Below are 26,268 nucleotides of genomic sequence, written 5' to 3'. Positions count from 1 at the left end.
GCACTGCCAGGGTGCCAGGCTAGCACTGCCAGGTGCCAGGCTAGCAACAACAGTGCCAGAGTACCACCCCGCCCAGAAGGCAAGAACCTGGGGGCCATTGGTCCCCTGGGAACCCCATGAGTGCCATTTAATTTGTCCCTGTTTGTGGTGACCAGTGCTGAACAGCGCTCTCCCAAGGTCTCTCTTATCTCAAGGAGATAGATGACAATGGGTCGGTTATCTAAGGAACTGCATGTTAGAGTGAGACTAGCTGTCTCACTCGAACATGCAGTTTTGCCAAAAGGGGGGTGGGATTCACGTCGAAACATCTTGTGAGATCAAGAGAGAGGGGTCTCCCGGCATTTCCCGACCATGTTTGCGCCAAGCGCACTGTCTTTCAGGTGCAATATTGCACCCGGAATGTTTATAAATACCATATCTGTCCTTTCAACCAGATCCTGTGATTTTTCCAGTGTTATTTACAACTGCCCTGTGGCGTTTGAGCAAATTTCCTATGACAAATCTCGGCCCACCACCATATAATAAAATTGAGGAATTGATTAGTCCTATCATTTTCCATTGTCCGCTAAAAGGCCAGATTCCAATTATCTTAGTTGCACTTGCTGTGGATTTAGGCCTGGTTGCCAAGTGGGGCAGGGCTGACCATTAACTCAATGGACACAATTTCACCAAATGGGAACAAAGTCACATAGCAAACACGTTTAGCCACACGTTTCCCTGCTCTCGCAGCTCCGAGAAACACCCCGCTATTAAATGCGCCGCCAGTTAGATGTGGGGCCTCAGCAGGGAATCTGCAGCCAAGGCCACACGTAGCCCTGTTTTCTACACTGAGGAACTCCACTCGCTGCAACTCCTCAGTGTAGCGAAGCATTGGATGCCATTTTAAATGGCGTCGCAATCTCTGGAGCCCCCGACGCAGCCCTCGACACATCCCCTCCCAAAGCCCCAACTCACTTGAGCGGGTCCTTGACCCATCCCCCACCTGTGCAGGGCACCTCCCGGCCTGATCGCCGCAGTGCAAAAAATGCCAGCTTGGCACCACCAACCTGGTAGCCTGGCAGTGCTCCTGACAGCTGCTAGTGCCAGGCTGGAACTCAGATGGCACCAGCATTGAGTTCCAGAGTGCCACCCTGCCCAGAGAGCAAGTACCAGGGAGCCTCCGATCTTCTGGGAGTCCCCCACAAGTGCAGTTCCATATGGTCCCCGTTTGTGGAGACCAGTACTGAATGGTGCTTGTCTGAGCTCTCCAAAGTGAAGGATATAGATCCGAACCCCTCGGTTGCCTCAGGAAACTGCGCACTTGAGTTTGACTAGCTGTCTTGCTCTAATATGCTGATTTGCCAAAAAGTGATTTCCCCCCACAATGGGCAGGATTCACATTGCAACATCTCACGAGGGAGCGATATCTTCCGGCCTCTATCAGTCGCGGCGTGCTGCCTTTCAGCCGCCCATTCAATCGTGCCCAATAACTGCAGATCAGTTTTACTGAAACAATGCGTGGCAAGATGTTGAACACATATTATTATAAAAGACAAAAGTGTTTACTGTACTGATTCACTGCTTACTCTGTGAAGTTAGGCACAAAATGGTCTTCTCATGAACTCAATTCTTCCTGTGCCATAATTTGCTTTTAGAGCCATTTGTGATGAGTATTAGTATAACTTGATTAGACACCTCCCTGTGACCTGAATAAGACACTGGGCGAGATTTTCCAGCTGTTCACGGAAGGTCCCGCCGATGGCTCACCCCAGCCATGGAGTTTCTTGGCAGTGTGGGCTGGATTTAATGGGAAATCATATTGGCAGCAATAGGACCAGAAGATCCCGCTGCCGGCCAATGGCGGGCCACCTTCCGCTAGCGAGACACATACCGTGGGGAGGTTCGAGAATCTTACCCATTGAGTGGTGCGTCTACTGCATTAAATATACCAACATGTTTATTAGCCAGAAAGCCAAGTGACATGACACTGGTTACAGTTGAGCCATCCAGTGTTCATCATATTAAAACTCCTTTCTCTGATATGCTGACAAAGTAGTAACCCATTTTGGGTGAAATGGTGGTGGAAGAATTCCATTTGCACTTGCAAATGTATTTGTTACCAATATCACCCAATAGTGTTTATTACAGGTAATATTGTGTAACACTCTGCTGCTGCCATGTGCCTCACTAGCTTTAACTGGGGATTGGAGAATCAAGAGCTGTAACATTTCAGGCATATTTCCAGCCCATGTTCACATCTAGTAAAGCCATGTACTTACAACATCCTTAATACATAACATGGAAGAGTCTTCATTTCGGTGCATATGTTTTTACCTTGATACTTAGTTAATATAATAAATTCTTGTCCCACTTTGTTGATAACAATGTGAAAAATAAGCATTTCCTGTGGCTCACAGTGGGGGTGATATGGGAACACACACACATCTATAGCTGCCATCAGGCCCCCACTCCTCAGCGGTACAATAACTATTAAACTGATGAATCCCAGAAGCTTAGAAATTGGACTGCGAGTGCGGTTGCGTAAATCAAAAGATTTGCATCTGATGCTGTAATCTTTAGTTCAAAAAAACCCAGAAGGTATTCAGCACTTTGCATCCTCCACAGGCGCATCGATTTACTTCTGAAATAGCCTTGAGCAGTAGAACAGTCTTTAAGCTGTTAATGGTTTCGGCAATTGTCTGTGGTTTAACTGTGAGGTCTTTTAGGTTTTAGCTGTTGCATTAGTTTGGTTTTTTTTAATGAATTCCTCCCTTTCTTTTGCCTCTCAGCTCCTAAACTGCTGTTGCTGGAGTTGGCCAAATGGAAGAACAGACTTGTCCACCAGTATCTCCATTCTACTAGTGCTATCTGTGTGCGTTTAAGGTTTGGTATGTGCATGTGCACTGATAAATGTGTGGGCTTGGCAAATCTCAATTTTAATTATTCTGGAATTTGGCTTCAAGTTTCTTTACAATCTACAAAGTTTCAGTATCAAACTGAGGCTAAACTGAGAATTAGCCCAACTGTTTCAATAATAATAGAAGGTACAAAAATACTCAAGTTTTCTCGGAGAGGAATTGAGCTGGCAAAACAAGGTACAATTACATTATTTATATACTATGGCTATTGTTCCCCTAAATGTTCTTCACTTGTTCCTTCTGAGCTATAAATACACTACCATAATATACTTTCACTATCAGATGTTTTTTATACATTAACTTATTTATCCTCTAAACGTTTGAAAGGCCAAAATACTCATCTTCATTGGTCTTTTCTCCCTCCACCAATCTTCAGGCATTCAAAATCTTGGTGTTACCCAACTACAACATCTCAATTGACCTAGCTTTCCCTTTTAGTATTTTCAACCATACTGGTGTTCTGTGCTATGGCCCTTAGCTTTCAGCCTGTCAAAATCAACATCAATTACCTAATTACATTGACCCCTGTCGTTGTCGAGAGTACAAATGGGTTTGCAAAGAAATCTTGTCTGGGGGCGAATTTGGAACAGATCCCCCATAGTCTCACGCAATCCTGGTTTAACAAGAGACGCTTAACTCTGCATTTGCACTCCTACACATAAGGGATTGAGATCCAATTGACAATGCCATCTGATAGAGATCCGCATCAAAGGATGAAGTTTCACTTCTTGTTATTTCTGTGTAGACTGATAATTGATCACAATGGCTGAAACTATGGGCTGGATTCTCCGTCGGCGGGATCCTCCATTTCAGCAGCAGCTCACTCAAACCTGCGGATTTCGCGATGACATAGGGGTGCCCACAATGGAAAACTCCATTGGCCGGCTGCTGGGACGGCGAATCCCGTTGCCGGCAGGGGCATGCCCCACCAGAAAACGAGCGCATCAAGATGGAGGATCCTGCCCTATAATTTTCTCTTTTTTACTAAATATTATTTTTTAAATTACGTGGGATCTGTTGCCTCAGATTTCTCAGCTGAAATCATAGAATCCTTCATGGTAGAATCGCTACAGTACAGAGGAGGCCATTCAACCCATCGGGTCTGGACCAACCCTTCAAAAGAGGGACCCCACTTATGTCCACCTGCCCTATCCCCATAACCTAATCTGCACATCCCTAGACACTAAGGGGCAATTTAGCATGGCCAATCCACCTAACCCTCACATCTTTGGACTGTGGGAGGAAACCAGAGCACCCAGAGGAAACCCATCAGACATGGGGAGTACACACAAACACCACACAGACAGTGACCCAAGGCCAGAATTGAACCCTGGTCCTTGGTGCTGTGAGGCAACAATGCTAACCACTGTGCCACCATGCCGCCCCTGACTACAATCCTGAGTACAAATATCCTGTTAAGTCAAGAAATGCCGACTGCTCAGGCTGAAACTGAAAAGGTGCTTGTACTTCCTTTAGGCAAAGGAGTTTTGGGGAAGAAGATTTATATAGAACTTCAGATAGTTCATTTTACAAGCCAAACCATAGCAAAACAATAACATTCTTGAAATGTGTCCCTTGAAACACCTGTTCCTGCCACGGAGACTATAATTAACAACTGGAGTCAAGTCATTGGTCCAAATTATTAGTCAATGAATAGGTATAGCTTTGAGGTCTTTACGTAGAAAGGCTCTAATCATGTACACAGATGTATATGATTAGACCCTTGTAGCAAGAGGCTAAAGAATCTAATCATATGCACATACGTAACCGGCTAAAAACAAAAACTCTCATTGTAACATAGAATCTTCTTAACTGCCTATCTTCCCAAGCATGCTATGGGGAGAATCCCACAAACCTGCCACATAGTTACTCCATGTTCTGGGAAGAGTTTCTCAGACAACGTGCATACTAGTGAACCATGTTACATCAACATAAATCCACAAATCCAATTCTCTGTAGGCTCTGCATCCCCTCCCCCCACCTTCCCCTAAAGTATCAACTAATAATGGGATGAAGTTCCAAGCGCATCAATCTCTTTCCTGTGCCTCACCCAAGTGGTCATTCTTCATGTATTGAGTTGGAACAAACAAACAGCAGTATAAAAATATACCTGAGGTGGAATTTTCCCAGTTGCCCGACACGGGCGTAAAAAAACGGCGTGAACCACTCCGGCGTCGGGCTGACCGGAAGTAGCGGAATTCTCCGCACTTCCGGGGGCTAGGCTGGCGCCGGAGGGGTTGGATCCGCCCCAGCCGGCGCCGAACCGCCGGCGTGGTTACGAGCATGCGCAGACCGGCCGGCATATTCTGGCGCATGTGCAGGGGGGGGGGGGATCGCAGACCTTTGGGCCCTGATCGCGGGCCAGGCCACCGTGCCCCCCCCCCCGGGTCAGACGCCCCCCCTCCGGAGGACCGCACCAAGTCCGCCGTGAAACGGACGGCCACTTGGCCCATTAGGGCCCGGAGAATTGCCGGGAGGGGCCGCTGTCAACGGCCCCCGACCGGTGTGCTGCGATCCCCGCCCCCACCCGAAAACCGGAGAATACAGCAGCCGGAGACGGGGTGTAATTCACGCCACCCCCAGGGATTCGGGTCAGAGAATCCCGCCCTTGCTGGGTTATTTCCTTCATTAGCCCAACGCTGTTAATGCCAATATAACATCTTTACTGGAATGCCATCTTTGAACAATTAACCCATTAGAGACCAGAGGGCCTTCTTAATCTAGTCTACAAGGAGCAATGCAATTACCCATTGAAAGATCTGTGTACTTATTAAAATAATTTTAACTTGTATTTAACAAAATGTATTTGTGTTTTCTTACTTAGCATGCCATAAAATGTATAAATAGCTTAGAGCTAAAGCTATTTTGACAGCCAGATAAAGCAAGCCTGACAAAGTCTTGAAGTTATACTTAACATATGATTGACAAGTAATTTTTTTGTTTCCTTTTCTGAACATAGCGAAGCAATATGTGCTGCCTGAGATTACTTAGTTTATACAGATAACCAAACAAAAAATATTTCTTATTTCATTCAGTGACTAAAAGCTATTGCCCATATAAAAGTCGCAACTTGACAAAAAAAGTCTTAGCATCAAAATGTGCTTGTTGCTGCTGTTACAAATTCTCTGGCATCTTATCTGAATGATTCTAATCCGGCCTAAGTCATTAGCTCCAAAGTCGATAAATTGAGTCTTTTATTAATTCCAATGCCGAAACGGACACTTTTATCCTGTTGCAAGTAATCAACTGTTACAATATGGTCACTGAAGGAGAACTAAGCTTACATTCCAAGAATTGCCCACATATGCATCTGTTCATGAGTCATGTGCCATGGAAACTACCTCCTCTTTGCACTAACAGAGTAATCACCCAGTTTTGACAAACACCAGCATTCATTGAAAGATACATTTTCAAAAAACAAAATGCTCCTATTCAAATCTGAACACAATTAATTACATCAAAGGCCATATGGTAATGTATCGTTCAAAAAACAAATAAATACACTCCACGTCCTGTCATTTCCATTAGAACAGTGGGGTCTATTTGAAATACCCACAATGGGCTTTGTGTTCTCTGGCTGATCTTTAGTATTTTTGATACTTCACATTAAAAAGAATAAAACATAATGGAGTTTCAACATTGTAAGCAGTCCACATTAATGTAACAGCTTTGCGATCCATTAATTTTGGCTAAAACATCACAAAATCTGAAGTTGTTTCCTTTTACGTTAGTACAATTTTGTCAATAATGGCTTGAAGTGAAGTTAACTCTATTAAAATATACAAAGTTACTGATCAAATTGAAAGTTTTTCCACCCACCCCCAAAACAGCTAACTACTGTAGGATATAAATGAGCTATTTTCCATTTATTTCACTTTGTGCCAAAAGCAGACAGACCGTATCTTTGTTTATTTTTTTTCAAAAATGTATTCTCCAGACCCTAAAAGGACCAATTAAAATCACTTTAAGGCTTATTAAACGATAGACAAGATGAAGTCAAGTTATTTTTCACACAGTCTGTGCCAACATGTAGTGCTTCCAAATTCCCCACTCCACTTCCCCCCACCCCTACCACACCAAGACGAGGATGAGATTATGGATGCGTGGAATTCAATTGCAACCCAGTCTGTTCAATGTTTTTTCCTCACCTTGACACTTCGATGATGTATCCGGGAAGGTTGGCATGTGACACTGCCAGTGTTGCAGCAGCCCGTGCAGCGTCTGACCTCCACACAAGCTGGCCATATCAGGAAGTTGGCAGAGGTGGGATCTATCTGACTGCGAGGTATTTCATAAATGACTGTCCTTGTTTTACACACTGCAGGAACAGCTTCTTCTGAAAAATTTCAACAAAGTAACTTTGAGTGCTGGTTCAAATCATTTCTTTTTAAGAGACAATTAATTTCCTTTGAACTTGCAAAACATTTTTAAAAACAGGGAAAGTATTCAACTTTCAATAAACTTATTTTACCATCAGGCACACAAAGGAGGGAATTTAGCGTGGCAGTACATAGTTGGAAAAACTTAACAAGAAACTTTTATCCTTGATATCAATGTATTTTTTCTGCTTTTTCTTTCACCCTTCTGCCTGCAGACGAGCTTGTTGAAAGTATAGGTTCATGAGTGCGAACAATCATCTCTCTCCAGTTAGCTAGGTAGTCACATGTGAGCCTATGAATGTCAGCTAACTATTCAACTGTCAGGGCTTCAGTGTCTTATCCAATATTGTCGTCACCTTGACATCCATACTTTCCACCAGGAGTCATTGGAAAGAGATCAACAGAAAGGAACACTGGTTAGATTTTGCCCTCCCCATGAATGCATCAGGCTCATTATAAAAGTCCCTGCAATAGATTAGTTAGCTTAACATGGATCAGACATCAAGCCTGGGTTCTTTGTCAATTATATGGTTCAGTACCACACAAAACAGTGCATTTTTCTGTTGACCACCCGTACTGTAATCGATTATATGATCAGTACTATGTAAAACAGTGCATTTCCTGCTGAGCCATTACATTAATAAATATGTTTGTTGTTGATGTTTTACTTGAAAGGAAAACTGACAAAACAGCAGACAGAAATGTATCTAAGATGAGCTAGCATGGGGCCAATATGTGCTCATGCAAGTCCAAATCGAGCGTGGCATGAGTACACTTCTGAAATTCATCTTAGTCTCAATACAATCAGAAAAGCATTCCTCCTGGTTTCAAGTGCACTGGTTTCCATTCGACTGAATTATATGAGGGGTCAAGAGGCATATTGTGCCGTCTACGCTAAATGGCCAAAGTAACAATACAAAAGAGACCCAATAAAGATTACAGGAAGAAAAATGCTACTTGTTTCAAGAACCTGCAGCTTGCAGGGTGATGAGTAGTAGGCAACGCTCAGGTATAAAGTCCCCTCGACATATCTGTTATTGCACAGAAAAGCTTCAAAATGCATTAATCATTACCTTGTGTGCATTGCACTTGCTAGCATACCACTACAATCACATCCAGAAACCATACAATGGAAGTGTGCCATTCATAACTTATACCACACACATGTGGTCGGAGAAGCTCTGCTTTCATTCCAGAGGCTTACTTCATTGCAGATGTGCGCAGATTCTTTTTCAACCCATCTTTTTCCTTCTCCCTAACCTATCCCTCTGTTCACATGCTGTTTTTTTGTATCTTGCAAATTACTCCTGAAATTGTTTCATACATGTAGGCAGACCAAACTTTTCACAAATAGGCACTTTCTCATCATGCAAGTCATGATACCAATTAGAAACAGGCACCCTGCCTGATTGTTTCCTTTCCTAGCCCTGAAATACCTACTAGAGAACCCAACTGTCTCCTTGGCTTGAGGAGTGCAAACAGAATACAGACCACGCTCAATATTCAGAGGTTCCTGATTTGTATGGCTCACTACCACAGTGGGCAATGCAGTTAATCCACCCAACCTTTGAGTCACGGGGACCATTTCATGCTGTAGGTAATTCATTCTGTCTTTGTCTGCCTTCGACATCTTGTACTGGCTTAACATTGGACAACTTACCCATGTTTCTCCACTTACCAACCTATTCCCTACAGTTTTGCTCAAGAAAATATTTATCTTTATAAGCAAAATACCTTAAAGCCCATAACACGAAAGAAGGAAAAATGCATTGTCCATGGAAAATCTGCATGGCAGTACAGTGACAAAGTGACCAACTAAACGGGAATGCTCCATATTTTCCTTGCCCTTTGGGCATGTGGGATGAATGGTTTAATGTTACTTGGATTTTCTTTGCTAAACGGCGCCTCTCTATTTATACTATGTGGGGATTAAAAAGCATTTGGGTTCTGCCAAAACTGCTGTTTCTGGAGAATCCTTACAAATCCACCTCAGAGAAGGCTCTTTTGGAAGTGCAGAGCAGTTAACCCCAGTGTCTTGGCCAATATTTATCTCTCAAACATCCCAGATACAGATTACACGGTCATAACCATATTCCTGTTTGTGGGAGCTTGATGTGCACAAACTGGCTGCTTTGTTGCCTACATTGCAGTAGTGAATGCACTTTTAAAGTACTTAATGGACTGCAAGTGCTTTGGGATGTCCTTTGGCAATTAAAACACACTGCGACTCATTCATTTCAGAGGATACTAAAATGATGTACTGCCAGGGGAAAAATTGAATATCCATATGCATCCACTATACCAACGGTGGACAAACTAAGCTCTCAGCCCACACATACAGGGCAACCATGCAATTTTGCCCTTACAACCTACCCTAACATCAAAGGTGCCACTGCTACTTCTGAATAACTATTGTTTCAGATTGCTTCCGTCATTCTGCATTCTTCTCTCAGTGCAAGCGTACAAGTTCCAGAGCAGCAGGACGAGTGGAAGTGGCTCAACATGAGGTTAAATGGAAATCAGTGTATTTAACCAAAAAAATAATAATTCTACATTTAGAAACTACAGAACAGAATGTGTAAATATTTTAATTCCAGGCTTCTATTATGGGTGAATCCCAGATGTCTGTGAAGATCTGGCTTACAACCAGGTCAAACTAAGTGAATTGAATTAGCTCATTCTGCAGATGGGATGGATCCGGGAATTAATTTTTTTTTAAAACTGGGTGAGGTTTCCACTGCTAATTATTATTCAGTGGATCCTGTTGCAAAGTATACTTGGATAAGGGCAGGATTGATCCTGCTGGATCCCACCACAACAAAATAACCCATGACTACTCATGAGTTCACACATGAAGAGTAGACATTACACAACAAAAGACATTGATCCCAAATATTAATATTCAGGACAGACAGGATGAAAATTGGGCAAGAACAAAGAGCTAAAGTAAGTCAGAAAAGATTACATTCCTCCATATGCTACCCAGCTACCTGAACATTATTGAAACAATGGGATGTATTGATGTAAAGACCCTTCTGCTGCTATTGGATGTCATTAACTTCAGGAACACTCCCACAATTTAGAGGCACAATAGTGACATCTAGATGCACAAAATCAGTACAACAATTTCTATGCTATTTTATATCATTATATTTTCCTTTCTCAAGCCAGGCCACAGCCAGACAGTTGACTTGACTTTGGCTCAGATTACACTAGGCTCACCCAATTTTCATTTTTAGTGTCTTTGCAATCATTGCCACTACTGTACAGAAATGAGGAGCTTTGTAAAACAACATTGTTGCTCTCTTTCTGACCAAACGGAAAGCAAGTTAGAAAAACGTGTTCAGTGCCAATTCTGTAATACCAGTCAATATCTGTCTTAAATCTTGTTAGATTATTCAAGACTTTTTTTTTAAATCACATACCACGTATGTCACTATGTGTAATAAATGCCTCTATGGTCTGTTCTGGTCCACATGGATGTATTAAATGTCATAGCAGTTTAGTCTATGTTTCAGTTGATCATCACCAAGGGTGCAAGTCTATCCCAGTTTTGACTACTCTTGTAGCTCAGTTACTGTTTGCTCAAACGTAACAAATGAAAATCCTTCTAGCTGACAGAAAACAGTCTTATGTTATTTGACTGTTCTGGGTGCATTGATACAGATATAAACACGTTTTGCAGAAGTGCTGTGCATCTTCAGCTTTTCTGCAACATGTTGGGGCATGAATTTGAATTTAAGGAATTTAATGGGGCAGGTTAGCTTGTAAGAGGATTTTCCACAGTATGTTCCAAGTGCATTTAACGACAGAGTACTGTCGCAAAAAATGTCAAGGGAGAAAAATATCAATAAATGGTCATTTAGCTTCATCTTTAAAAATATTTCATACTGCATTACAATGCAAAAGAAGTAAAATATTGTTATTTTGTACGCTAAAAGAGTCTTTGCCTGTCTGATTAACGGACGATCTACAAAAATATCATTACACAAGCTACCAATGCAAATGCATTAGTTTTAAAATATGTCCTTTTGAAAATGCCACAGGTTTAAAAACAAGTCTTGGAATCTATCATACCAGCACCCTAACAGGGTTAAGTTTATCTTAATATCACAATGATCAATAACAAGCTGTTTTTACATTTATTACACAAATAAATCATCACCCGACAAACTTCTAGGATAAACCGTGATACATTCAGCACGTTCAATGTATAAACCTTTAATTGTCTGTGCTTTGACTGGGCCTGTGTTTACTGGAGTTTAGAAGAATGGGACCAACAGACTGGATGCACTGGCCAGTGGGAGAGTCTGGAACAAGAGATCACAGTCTCAGGATTCGGGGTGGGCCATTTAGGACTGAGATGTGGAGAAACTTCTTCACTCAGAGGGTGGTGAACCGTTGGAATTCTCTACCACAGAAAACTGCAGAGGCCAAGTCACTGAATATATTTAAGGAGGAAATAGATAAGGGGCGTGATCGAACAGCCTCGTTGCACCTGACTCGGTGATGCAACGAGGCCATTAAACCTCTCGCGAGATTTGCGATGCTCAAAACGCCTTGCAAGATCTAACAAGGTATCATGAGACGCCGCAATCTGGTATTCGCCCTTGCTGGATGAGATCCAGATTAACAGATATAAATGAGCCACTGGGCTCATTTAAATATGTTGCCGACCAAGGCCTGGGAACTAACGCCGATATCTAGGAGACCTCGCCATGGCGCCGTTTAGCACAGGTCCACACATGCGTGAACCAGGCGTAATAGCACCTGGGGGCAGTCTCCCAGTCCATCAGAGGTCCCTGGGTGGTCAGGCTCTGGGCAGCGTGGCACTTTGGTGTTCCCGTTACACCCAGGCACCTTGGTACTGCCAGCTTGGCACCTTGGCACTGCCACCCAGCAACCCTGGCACTGCCATCCAGGGTGCCCAGGTGGCACTGTCAGGGTGCCAAACTGGCAGTGCCAAGGACCTTGGGTGCAAAGTTGCCCGTGCCAGGGATCAGGCCCGGGGATGACCTGCCCTTCAGAGTGGGGTGAGGAAGGGCTTGAGGATCCCCTAAGAGGTAACTGGGGCAGTGGGGTGGTCCAGAGGCTGGGGTGGGGTGTCCGAGAGGGGGAAGATCAAGAGATCAGGGTGGCATTTATAAATGGTGCCCTAATCTCTTCCTGCATCGGCAAGGTGAGTTTGTCAGTGCAGGAAGTGAGGTAAGTGGGGCTCGGCGGGGCGTTCCTCGACCAGGGCAAAGAAAGAGTCCCGTTTTGATAGCGGGGCCGTTCTCAGCTCTGCAGGCCGGACCGAGGAGGCGGTCAAATAGCCTGCCCATACGCATGATCTGCACTCCCACATGAAGACTGGCTATCGGTGGGCTGACAGCATCCATGAAGCCATATCCCAGCTGTTAAGTAACAATTCATGAACGGTAAACACCTAAAGGTAATTCTATTTCTAAAAGAACAATTTTTAAAAGTAAAAACAAAAAATGCTAGAAATAGTCATCAAATCTGTCAGCATCCAAGGAGAGCGAAACAGATTTGTGGGGTGGAATTTCCAGTCTGATCTGCCCCAGGAGCAGAAATTCCCATCGTTTGGCTGTCTGCCAAATTCTCCGTCCCAGCCCATGACAATTCCCATGGCGGTCGGGATGGGAATATTTAATCCGTGGTTTCAGGTCAAGGGTAACATTAACATTAACTCTGATTCTCCACACGTTCTGCCAGACTTGTAGGGTATTTCTAACATTTTCCGCTTTTATTTCATATTTGCAGGATACACAGAATTTTTCTTTTTTTAATGTTTTAGCATCAGTCAGTCTGTTTCAGGTATTGAATTGCAATGTTTGCTGAAAAAAGACATGATTATATGTAGGTTCATTGATACATGGATACTCAATACAAGGTGGAAAGATAGTCACAGACCCAGGTGTACACATCCCCGCCAACTCTGGTTGCCCCGCAGCCAATTTACACACTAATGAGTGTTGATTGGCATTGGGCAGGACTTCTGCCCCTCACTCGGGAGGAAGTCACACCTTAGAGAGCTGCCTGCTAATCAGATTGGCTAACAGCTATGCAGTCCCAGCAACAATAGCTCTGCAGTAAACCAAAGAGCAACTGCACCAGGAGGCCCCAGATCAAGTCCAGGAAGCAGTGTCAAAGATCCCAGAGTGGGGACCATAGGGAAGGCCTGGGGTCTTGAGGGGGGCAGTGGAGCTTCTGATGGATGCACCCCCCACCCCACTTACCGCTTCAGATCTAACTTGGATCATTTCCGGCCTTCCCCCATGGAGCGCCAATCATCCTGATTGCTTAAAAATTGGGATTGGGTGGCAAACCGCTCTTAAATGGGCATTATTTGGACACATTGGGGTCTCAATTTGGGCAAGAGGGGACTTCCCACCCGAGGCCTTTCCCGCCCCAGCATCAAACTGCTGGGGTCGGGACGGGCAGAACCCAGAGTGAACCCTATTCTTACAGCTAGGATGCACTAAGATTGCTCACTCTCCAAACAACACATTCCCCTGCTACTAGTTTACAGCAGAAAAGAGATTCGCCGTGGGCTGACTCTCGGACCCTGACATTCAGAAATATACAAGTTCCACCTACAGGACCCTGAAACTATTATTACTTATCATCAAATGTCATTTCAACAAACCTATACCTCATCCCCCAGGCTGGGAAAGACACTAGCATGGACTGAAGGCTAGTGATGGGGCGATATCACTATGTTCCTAATTCTTTGACTCCTCTCTCCCTGTAAGAAGAACTCCACAGATTGTAGAATCATCTATAAATAGATGATAAATGGATGCTTACTGTTTGAAGCAATTTAGAAAAGTAACAAAATAGTACATTTTCACATGAAGTAAAAATGTAACATGACTCGAGTTTAATTATTCTGAACATTTAAAGTTTGGTATGTTTATGTTGTGAAGTGTATTCTGTCTAGTCAGCATTGCATTTGCATTTAATGTTTTACCGGTGTCACAAAGTCATGGATTTGTAAATGAAGGTTTGTGAAGTTTTATAGGATCCCTGCTGCCACCTTTTCTGCACTTGTTGACTTTCTGGCAAATTATTTGTGTTGTATATTTTTTTTTATTCATGGGATGTCGGCGTCACTGGCTGGGCCATCATTGGTTACCCATTCCTAATTGTCCTTGAACTGAATGGCTTGCTCAGTCATTTCAGAGAGTATTTTAATAGTCAATCGGATTGCTGTGGATCGGAGTCACATACAGGCCAGACTAGGTAAGGATGGCTGAATTCCTCCCCTAAAGGACATGAGTGAACAGATGTTATGTTTTACGACAGTCAGCAATGTTTTCATGGCCATCACTAAACTTTTAATTCCAGGTTTTATGTTATCGAATTCAAATTTCATTCCCCATCTGCCGTGGTTGAATTTGAACCTGGGTCCCCAGAGCATCTCTGGATTACTAGTCCAGTGACAATGCCAGTACGCCACGAACCCATCTTCTGTCATGACAGTTTTCTTTAGGTAATTGGCGCTGGGGGAAATTCAGCAAGGGGGGGAACCGACACATAGGGAAATATTTCAATACTACCGCTGTGTATGCGAGATACTGAAAGCTTGCTAATACTGCTCTGATGGCTCAGTTTACAGGTTTGCAGCTTAGTGTGGAACTAGGCTAGGGAAGGGGAAAGCAAAATCAGTCAGGTCCCGGTTTACTATCTAGATTTAAAAAAGTTAAGTCATACAGATTGCAAGTGTGGCAGTAGAGGGGCAGCAAGGTGGCACAGTGGTTAGCACTGCTGCCTCACAGCGCCGAGGACCTGGGCTCGATCCCGGCCCCAGGTCACTGTCCATGTGAAGTCTGCACATTCTCTCCGAATCTTCGTGGGTCTAACCCCCACAACCCAAAAATGTGCAGGGTAGGTGGATTGGCCACAATCAACTGCCCCTTAATTGGGAAAAAAAGAATTGGGTTCTCTAAATTTATTTTTGAAAAGTTTGGCAGTAGCAACCTAAAATGTGATGTCCTCATGGTGGAACAGACCTGCAACAATCACTGTCTAGCTATAGACATGAATAATAGGCATGTGGAGATTTACTTGGGAGTGGATGAAACCAAAAAAGCATTCCATGATGCGCAATTCTTACATCATGGCTTTCGTATGTTGATTCTACTGAAATTACATATGGTATATCACAGGGCAACAACATCAGAAAGTTCAGATAACAGCATAAACAGCAAGAGAAGCCTGAACACTTTGTCAATATGAAATCAACCACAAGGTGTGCTATGTCCTTGAGCCAAACTGCTGCTGGATATTTTCCAAATAACATTTACAGGTGCAGAGCAGCTAAAGTCCATTTTCTGTATGGATTGGGGAGTGGGGGCACCGGTGAGGTGAGAACAGAGACAGATTGCTAGTTTCAACACTCATATTACATGAACTACACTGATAAGGTACTTCTACTCCATTGTATCATACAACAGAACAGTGCATTCAGTGCGTACTGCAAAATCTCACCTCAAACCACCAACTAAAGGAACATGAGCTGAGAATGTGTCATTGTAGAAATTAAAGTCCCATGTCACAGTGAAATCACCCAACTGAAATGACATCTGATCTAATTTACAACCAATTCTAAAAACACAATTAGAATCGCATTACCAGTGTGTGTTTCTGCAATGCTGAAAAATGTTGCCCGATGCAAAAGAATCATGGAGAACAGTTCATTGATAGTAATCACTTCCATATTCACAGTGTTGGTAAACCACTATAATAAGAAACTGGTAGGTGCATCAAAATAGGTACCACTGAGTAACAAAAATAAATTTGTACTTATAGAGTGCCTGTTGCAAATAAAATGATAAAAACTAAACTTACCAATACTTCGCCTTCTCCGTATAGGTGCTGAGCGCTTTGTGTACTCATGTTTTATTGCATTAATACTGTGAGACCTTAAATTAGATTCTGAGAGATCATCATCCCCTGTGGTATAAGGAAAATAGAACATATAAGAACAGCCATATTATTTGATACACAAGTACAATGTGTTAATAATAAACACACATATTTTCATACTCCATGTTGAGTTTCATCACACTACAATGGAAACCACAGAATATGATTTATATCACACAGGTGATCCAATTTCAATCCACAAGCAAGATACGATAGTCAGCATGCTATTTAACTACAAGAAGCATCACAACCAAGCACATTCATAGATTTGCTACAATGCAGAAGGAGGCCATTCAACCCATCAAGTCTGCACTGACCCTTGGAAAGAGCACCCTTCCTCGGGCCGTGGGATTAAGCCTGTAATCCCATCAAACATTTTGGACACTAAGGGACAATTTAGCATGGCTAATCCACCTAACCTGAACATCTTTGGAGTGTGGGAGGAAACTGGAGCACTCAGAGGAAACCCACACAGACATGGGGAGAAAGTGCAAACTCCACACAGTCAGTCGCGGCCGGAATTGAACTCGGGTCCCTAGCGCTGTGAGGCAGGAGTGCTAACCACTGTGCCTCCTACACTTAGCAAATGTCATGGCATGCAGGTTTCCAAGCACGACCCCAGGAATTCTCGGAACAATTATCATGCTCCTATTCCTAACTCTAGCTGAGGCAAGTGAACAAAACGGCAACAAATATCGATTCGAAGTACTTCCTGACCTGTTTCCCTCAGTACAACACCAGATAATGCGAAATTACCACACTAAGTTATCATGGGAGTTACCATGAGTTTTTCTTTAATGGCAAAATGCACACAGTATTCATTACTGCAAAATGCATTGTCCTGCTTTGCGTACTCAAGCTCTGGATTTGAGCTAATTCATATTTGTCTGCAGTACTAAGTTAGATGTTACTATTTATACCAATCCAGAAATAGTAATTCGTGGACACACACATTGTATAGTGCCAGGAAATAAAACTCTGTGATTTACCCTCACTTGCATATTGTCTTTTATTAACCAACAGCAGAGAATTAGTTATTTTCTCCATACAGTGATTACAATGATGTTTTCAAATTATTTTCTCCCCGCCTTCGCGGCCTGAAAGCACAAGTCCCTAATTGTTTCACGCCCACTCGGATAACTGGCCGAAATCATGTATATGTCTTGATAATGTGCTGGGCAGGGAGAAGGAAGAGAATTTCAAAGGCAATCCCAACATCTACACATACATGAGCAGAAGTGGTCACTGGATGATAATTGGCTGATTTCATCCTTCAATAACATACGGATGGTGCAGCTTCTCCTGGTCTATCTAACCACTATCTTGTCTGTGATCAGTTGACTCACCACAAACCAACAAATAAACCAACAACCTCCGACCTCTTCACCTCTACAGGTTTGTGGGAGTTTTGTGACTTCTTCATTCAGCAAGTACTACATTACACTAATAAATGAACTACAGAATTGCATTAAAGGTAAACAACACTTCACCAATGAAATGCCTTTCACTGCAACTGAATATGAAATATAATGGGGTAACATTGTTCCAATGCTGAATTTGGAATAAAATTCAAAATATTAATTATCTAGAACCTATGTTCTATTCATTAGATCCTATTACGATTAAATGTATTTTAATTCAATGCCCAATATACCGATGGTTAAATATATTTCTTTCGGGGCAGCACGGTGGCGCGGTGGTTAGCATTGCTGCCTACGGCACTGAGGACCCGGGTTCGAATCCCGGCCCTGGGTCACTGTCCGTGTGGAGTTTGCACATTCTCCCCGTGTCTGCGTGGGTTTCACCCCCACAACCCAAAGATGTGCAGGGTAGGTAGATTGGCCACGCTAAATTGCCCCTTAATTGGAAAACATAATTGGGTGCTCTAAATTAAAAAAAATATGTATATATATTTCTTTCGGACTTAAGTATCACTAGCACAAAGAGGAAGATTGAACAGCATGTTATGGGTGTGTGATCCTCCCCACTCAAATTTTCCTCGGTGCACGGCCCTTGTGAAATACTTCCTTGGACAAACACTGCAAAGAAAAATCAAAATCGAAGAAAGGTTTTGGGGTTTCCGTTTAGGATTTTGTCAGCATAAGGGGCAGCACGGTAGCATTGTGGATAGCACAATTGGTCCACAGCTCCAGGGTCCCTGGTTCGATTCCGGCTTGGGTCACTGTCTGTGCGGAGTCTGCACATCCTCCCCGTGTGTGCGTGGGTTTCCTCCGGGTGCTCCGGTTTCCTCCCACAGTCCAAAGATGTGCAGGTTAGGTGGATTGGCCATGCTAAATTGCCCTTAGTGTCCAAAATTGCCCTTAGTGCTGGGTGGGGTTACTGGGTTATGGGGATAGGCTGGAGGTGTTGACCTTGGGTGGGGTGCTCTTTCCGGGAGCCGGTGCGGACTCGATGGGCCGAGTGGCCTCCTTCTGCACTGTAAGTTCTATGCCTATGACTAATGTGGCCCTGAGCCACAGAAACCAGGAGCTTCCAATTTCATTTCCTTGGTAGTTACTGAGATGCTGATTTCAAGTGAACGCGTGAATCCACAATAGGGATGCTGCAAGTAGTTTCAGTGACCCTTTGCTGAGCCTGGGGAATCCCACTACTAATGGTTTTCCATGTTTGAAAGGGTTGCATGTACGGTTACCCAGTAAGGGCAGTAACAGGGTTAGCTGGATTACCACTTCAACTGTCTGGGTTCACAGATGAAGAATATCCATTGAGATTAAGTACTAGAAGATGTCTAGCACCTGCATAGCCAAGGCCAGTGAGGAAACAGCGAGTTTGGGTGAATATTTCTCAATATCATGTCTGTGTTGTCTTTAAATTGTTATGAACTAGAACTTCAATAAATTGTTCCAATTCATGCGAAATGTTACAGTATTTATCTAATTCATCAGATCTCTCAGTCTTTGTGCTCAATGTCAAATTCATAATCAGCAAAGTTAGGCAGTGAATGTGCACATTTACTGATCAAGTCTGACACAAAGCGCAATACTGTGCTGCAGATTTAAAATGACATTTCAATGTTCCACTGAAATGTAAACCATGAGTAATCTTCAACCAGACTGAGAATGAACGATAACACGAGCTTAGCCAGCAAAGGCCATTATATCATTTTCCAGCAGGCTATCTCAAGTTTCATTGCTTCACAAAGCATGCTGCACCTCTGTCAATATCCCATAACTAGCAAATTGATAGCTTGGGGATACTGTGCTACATTGTCTATTTATGGTTACTAATAGTCCCCAGTTAAAGACTCCTGTAAAGGTGTATGAACCAATTGTGATAGATGTGACAGGGCTATTGAAGCTGGCTGTTCTGTCGGGATTTTTAAGTTTGCTCCACAATTCTTGCGAAGTTGTCAAAGCCAGTGCATGGGGACTTTTAGAATGCTGAATAGGGCCCAAATTACCAACAACAGTAGTATTGATTAACAAAGCCAAGAAGAAAGTGGACTTGGCAAAACAGGATAAAAGATAGAAAAAGCAGAGAGACATAAGTGTAACTAAATAAATCAGTAAGTAGGAAATTGAAAACTGAACGTAGGGAGAGGAAACAAATTAGAACATCCAAAGATTAAGATAGGACTGAAGATGATCAAGAACCCCCACTAGAATGAAGCAACTGATTAGTCTCTCACATAGTTACCGACTCCATCCTTCTCCCTGGCAACAATTTGAGATGAAACAATTTGTTTGTAACCTTGTTGTCACATTCGACCCCCAAGACAAGCCTCTGACCTCATATTTGCCACCCATTTCCACTTTTGTAACATAACCAACTTCGCCTCTGTCACTTAAGACTATGCCTCCACCCTATCCCTGTAACCCAGTAACCTCATCCAACCTTTATGGACACGAAGGGGCAATTTAGCATAACCACTGTTGTTGAGCTAGTGCATACCCTGCCAGTTATTTTATTCTATTTTTGTGTGTGTGTTCTCTTCTAATATATATATTATTCTGTGTACATAACGGTAAATATACTTTGTTCAAAAACCCAATAAAAAACATTTATAAAAAAAAAATTAGCATGGCCAATTCACCTAACCTGCACATCTTTGGATTGTGGGAGGAAACCGGAGCAACCGGAGGAAACACATGCAGACACGGGGAGAACGTGCAAACTCCACACAGACAGACACCCAAGGCATGAATTGACCACGGGTCCCTGGAGCTGTGATGCAGCAGTGCTAACCACTGTGCCATCATGCCACCCTTTTCAGCTGTTTATCTGCTGCTGAAACCCTCATTTGTTATCTCAAGACTTGACCATTCCAGGCTGGTTTGCCAATTGCTCTCCTCTGTGGAGGTCATCCACAACTCAGCTGCTCATGTCCTAACTTGCACCAAGTTCTGTTCTCCTATTACCCCTGGGCTTTCTGGGTTACATTGCTTCCCAGTCAAGCAACACCTTGACTTTAAATATTCTAATCCTTGTTTTCAATCTGTCTATGGCCTGCCCCCTCCCTATCTCTGTAATATCCTCCAGCTCCACAACCCTATCAGGTATCTGCGCTCCTCTAATTCGGGCCTCTTTAGCATTCCTGATTTAAATTTTTCCACTATTGCTGGATGCACCTTCGGCTGCCTAGGCCCTGAGCTCTGGGGTTCCCTCCCTGTATCTCTCCACCTCTCTGTGTTGCTTTCCTCTTTCTTAAACACTCCTTACAACCTACCTCTTTAATCATTATTTCAGTTGTCCAACCTAATTCAGTGGCTCGATATCATATTGTGTTTCGCAATACTCCTGTAAGTACCTTGGGGCATTTTATTATGCTCAAGGCACTATTTAAATATCATCCATTGTTTTGTTGTTATTGCTGAGTTGTGATTCACAAACACTGGGCACCTGCCAATAGCTTGTCATTCCTCACCTGTAAACTTTGACACAAGGTGTTTGCAGGCTGCTTGGCTATAGTAAAGGTGAACGAGTGGCATCAGGGTCCAACTTGGCCTTGCCCCACACACACATTGATTTTTCATCTAATGAGGGAACACAACCTCAGTGTGGTACTGATCTGTATAGTCAGTGACACACATGAGGGAGTGCAGCACGACAACTATTTTCACTGATAAATTTCTTGCTTACTCATCTGGTGAATGTTATTTATAAACTGATTAAAAAGTACCATTGTCGAACTTACTAAATTATAAATGGCTGGAGTTGTATGACATTTAAATTTCTGGGATGTCATAATATTGATGTGATGAGCAAATTCACGCCACACATATCTGGTAAATTCAAAATTTGGTTTTCAAATCCCATTTTGTTATCAGGCAGAAAGGGAGTTAGGTTTAAGCCTGTCCTCATTAATAATAATAATCGCTTATTGTCACAAGTAGGCTTCAATGAAGTTACTGTGAAAAGCCCCTTCACCTTCCATGTGCACTTCCAACAGCAGCTGCTGCACCAAGATCAAGGCAGGAATCCTGTTTGATTTTTCTCCCTGCAAACCTGCGCTGTTTGTTTCTGGGGGTGGGGGCTGCTGGGGGAGTTCAGGTATAGTTAAACCACTCGAATGCTCTGTCAGCATATACTTCCCTTGAAAGTTACCTGTACATTAATTTTTATTTATTTTTCGGTTTCTAGAAGTTACCAGTATGGGGTGTCAATCTCTTTCCCTACTCCACTCCCCTTCAGTGAAGTTATGCTTTATTTAATCTATTTGATCTAGGATTTCTGTGTGCATGAATTTTACTAACTTGTGAATACTATTACCGCTTATGTTAACATTACATCTTGTGTGTGTGTATCGTTGTTGCCACTGACTACGCTACATAAATCAAAGCATATCAGAGCTTTGTTTATATCCAATCAGATGCGTTACTTGTGTTTCAGCTTTTCTTTACATATTATCAGACTTGCTTCTGACCACCGTGCAGCAGATCACTCTTAAAAAAAAACAGGCAACACAAGTCTGCAAGTGACCTGTCAAAACCTGCATGCAGGTCATCTGTGTCCTCCAGCCCATGTGTTCAGGTCTATTTGTATTCAGTCAGAAGTTGCTCAAACCGCAAAAGGAAAATAAAAACAAGAGAAGCAAGTCCCCCCATCTGTGTTCTCTACCAACAATTGCAACAACCAAAGATCTTGATGAACTGGATTAACCTTTTATGAAGGTTCTATTGCCCAAAAGTAGTGCCTGAGCTGGATACTACTAACATCCCTGTCTCTCTTTGAGGGAAAAGTCATATTACGTATTATGACATTATAAAATATCTTCCCACTTAGTACTTTGGTTAAATTGTAATTGTGTGCTTTAAAAGTATCCAGTTTAGAATCTGTTTGTAATTTTGATAAACGTGCTGAACAGAGTTAAATCTTCATGAATTAATTTACAATGTAATTGCTGGGGTGAGTTTTATTTTAATTTACTATCCTGACACTAACAAGAGTTCATCTGTATTTCAGATGAGTCCTTAAATCAAGGTTTCAGCTGCAGTCTCAATTAGATGTGAAGGGTTTCATGGAACTATGTCATAAATGGAGCAATTATCACTCAAATAACTTCACGACAACAAATGATCTGGTATTGCTAATGTGGGACTTTGCTGTGTGCAAAGTTGGCTGTGGTGTTTCTGTACAAGTACAAAAGCACTTTGTTGGCTGTGAGCTGCTTTGGGGCATCTCACAATTGTGAAAGGCGCTATATAAATGCAACTTCTTTCTGCCTTGCACAAATATTTCAAAATGTCGTCCTCTTGAGTGTTACTTCTATTAAATTGACCAAAGGCTTTGACTGGCCTGGTCTATTTAAAAAGACATGTGGATGGGGGGAACGTGTTAATGTTCTATGATCAGATTAACAAGTAATTTCTTCTGCAGGAACACGGTAGGCTCGAACAACAGACCCCACTGTTTTCCACTAAAATGTATACTTCGACGCTTATTGCTGTTACTAAAACACAGTTTCATCATTTCACAGTTTTTTTTACTGCACTATTTTACGTCTTTCATTGTGATTTCAGAAGAAAAAAACTTTCAACCATAAAATGCTTTTGAAGTTCAGCTGTCTGCAAGTGCCTGCGTGTTATGACTACCACCTAACATTTTCTTAACGTTGTCCACAAATAGCTGGCCGGGATGGGGGGTTGGGGTGCTGTCTACTTCGAGGGCATGTTTAATACAAATATTCTCAGTAAGGGAAACAATCCTTTCTCTCGTTAAATGACACGAAGATGCTGATTTCCGTTCGTTTGAGGGCGCCTCGAGTACTTGGCTGCCAGCTTTGAAGCTTGTAATTCACATGACATGCAACCACCGTCTGTGCAAATATAGAATCTGATCAGTGCTCGCTCCAGAAACAACCAGATATCTGTGTGGGACGGCGAACGGGCCTTGCTATCATGGGACTGATTCCAAGAATGCAGTTCCAAGCCCCCACCGTTTTCTTTTGTGGTGGTGGGGGGGGGGGGGGGCGTAAAATGGATTACCCTGATCCTTCTAGATTTATGTTGCAATGTTACAAGGCGATTTCAGGGGTCGCTACACTGAGTCTCTCTGCGTTGAGCCTTGCTTTTATGGCTCTTCATTCTGTGGATTCTGACCCTTGCGGACTTGGGGTTTTTTTTTTATTACACGAGAAACAATTCATAAACACGACAGCCATGGTGAAATGTGCGATTTAATGTTACAGGGGCAATAACGTGGTTCCATGTGCGAGACAAAGAGGGTAATATATACATATAAACATAATTTACCTACGGATTCAATCTCCAGGAGGCGCTGAAGATCGCGGATGCTGGTGATATCACTGTGTGCCAGCTTCTCAAGCAATTCTGGGGGGAATTCAGCTTCCTTGGAAGTAAATGAGGCAAATAAGCGAAGAGAAATGTCAACAAAAAGAAAAGAAAATCATCGACAAAACGAGTGACGTTTGATTTTTTTTTAAGTAATAAAACTTTTCGACTTGTGCAGAAACTTCACAATCGTGTTCACTAGTGCAGAAAAGGCCAGAAGTTGACGGGACAACCTGGAACACCATGAAAGAGGGTTTGAAATGGGCAAGTGGTAAAAAGCAAGCGCGCACTTGAGGTTGTGAGCGAGGTCCTGTACTCAGCCCGGGCTTCGCACAGTCAACAGCTCTGAAGTGGCCGACAGGCAACAAGATCCTCTTGCAAAGGCACCACTCACTGCATTCGTTCTCACTGATCCGCTCAGTGAGTCGCCGAATTAAATGCAGCAGTGCCAAATCAAGTGCAGCAAGTTACTGTGCCGAGGCTGGAGCACCTGGTTTCCTTGTGACTTTTGCATTCTGTTACACTGTTACACACTGATCATGAAGTGTTACTAACACTGATCATGGGCAGACACAGGCTGAAATCTCAGCCACGCTGGTGATACTTTGCCCTCAAACACAGCGACTTTAAGCGACTAGAATCTGCTGTGTTGCCTCTCTCTCTCTCTCTCTCTCTCCCCTTCCCTCTTTTCCAGATCTTACAGCCTTTCGGAGAGAGAGAGAAAAAAAAAGGTCACCATTGTGTCCGCTCACGATCTTTCTTATTTGCCTCTTTTAAACTTACTGAATAGCGAGGCGTCTCAGAACACAAGCAGAGACCTGCTGCAAAGGGGGAATGCTGTCACGCACCAACTTAGTGCAACACACACACACATATATATCCATTCCCTGGGGGAATACAATAAAAAAACAGTTGTCCAATTTTAGCGAAGGGGAACTGGTGGGGGGGGGGGGGGGGGGGAGAGAGAGAGAGAGAACATTTGCGAAGTTGGACGAGCTGACAAAAGTCCAGCTCGCTCAGAAAGAACTACGACCGTCCACATATCACCCCTCAAGGAAATCAAGGCAGCCACAGAGAGAGAGAGAGCTGGAAGCAATGAGTAGGTTAACAGTAACCGTGCTTGAGATTAATAGCTTACCTCAGTACGCGCACAGGTCAGGTAGCAAAAGCCCAGCATGAAATAAAGTGTGCCTCTCATTTCGTTTCACTTGGCAGTTTGTCCTGAAGCGGGAATCGAGCATTTAGGAGCTTCAGCCTAAATGCTTGCGCCCCTGTCTGTGTGAAATTCAGTACCATCCCTCGGGAAAGTAACTAGTGTGTGAGGATTTCTTGTTTCACGTTGGATTTGTACGTTTCCTCGCCGTGCTCTCTCTCTCTCTCTGGCATCAGCAGTAGACCAGCCGGTAGATCTGCATATTTGTTCAGATCAGAGCAAACAGAAAAACCCATGAGTCAACACTGCACCGGACTGAAACGCCCATCACCTGTCTGGGTGCACTGGGAAAAAAGGGGATGGCACATCGAGGGAGAGAGGGAGGAGGGGGGAGAATTAATCAGGGAAAAAGGAAACTTATTCCTTGTTAAGCAACAAAATCCAGGTCAAGAGAGAGCTGGGCTGACCAAACTTTTTGGGATGTTTTGTAGTTGCAGATTTTTGTTTAAGTTTCTATCACTGAATTCATCTCGGATCAAGGTGTTAATGTTGCAGTTTTTGTTGGTTGAAACTCACACGGAGATCGCTTTTTTTTGGGGAATCTCTTGTTATACCAGATGGGAAATTTTGGAAAGGGTGCTGAAGCGTCGCCGAGAGGCTGCCGATCCTTCCCTGCGCTGACAAAGGAACAGAGAGGCTGATTGTCGACTCCCCTTCTGCCCCCCAACTCCCAACCTCGCAAAGAGCTGCAGACTCAAACTGCTCCACGTCGCCCCCGGCTTGCGAGTGACTGCGAGAGGCAGAGGCGTCTCTCTCTCTCTCACACACACACACAGTATCCGCCCAGGGAGAGTAACTAAAGGGCCGCGTGTTGTGTCCTTAGGCACAGGGGGTGAGCTTGCTGCAATGGGCGGACTCTCTAAGGCCAGCCTCTGCTCTGGATTAACCTCAACAGCTCCCCCTTTCCCATTCACCTGCCAATGGACTGGAGGGATTCACAGTGCCTGGGGGGGGGGGGGGGGGGGGGAATCATTGAATCCCTATACTGCAGAAGGCGGCCTTTCGGCCCATCAAGTCTGTACCAACCCTCCGAAAACATACTGCACTTAGGCCCACTCCCCTGCCCCATCGCCATAACCCCACCTAACCATTGG

General features: G+C 43.4%; 1 protein-coding gene across 2 annotated transcripts in view; it reads right to left on the bottom strand.

Annotated features, from left to right (window-relative positions):
* LOC119978794 (platelet-derived growth factor subunit A-like) overlaps positions 1–26,002 on the bottom strand; it is a 42,134-nt gene extending 16,132 nt beyond the window's left edge. The window contains exons 1-4 of one of the 2 annotated variants that reach the window (XM_038820669.1): positions 25,100–26,002; positions 23,923–24,019; positions 16,133–16,237; positions 7,046–7,233 (exon numbers count right to left, since the gene is read on the bottom strand). In XM_038820669.1, coding sequence (XP_038676597.1) covers positions 7,046–7,233; positions 16,133–16,237; positions 23,923–24,019; positions 25,100–25,159 — 450 coding nt within the window. In that variant the 5' untranslated portion in view covers positions 25,160–26,002. The remainder of the gene's footprint in view (positions 1–7,045; positions 7,234–16,132; positions 16,238–23,922; positions 24,020–25,099) is intronic. The other variant, XM_038820670.1, reaches the window with a different exon arrangement.
* Positions 26,003–26,268: the final 266 nt, after the last annotated feature.

This window comes from Scyliorhinus canicula, chromosome 15 (genome assembly GCF_902713615.1).
Source record: "Scyliorhinus canicula chromosome 15, sScyCan1.1, whole genome shotgun sequence".
In the NCBI taxonomy this organism is placed as follows: Eukaryota; Metazoa; Chordata; class Chondrichthyes; order Carcharhiniformes; family Scyliorhinidae; genus Scyliorhinus; species Scyliorhinus canicula.
The sequence above is the reverse complement of the archived record's forward strand: the minus strand, read 5'-3'. Positions and strand labels throughout refer to the sequence as shown.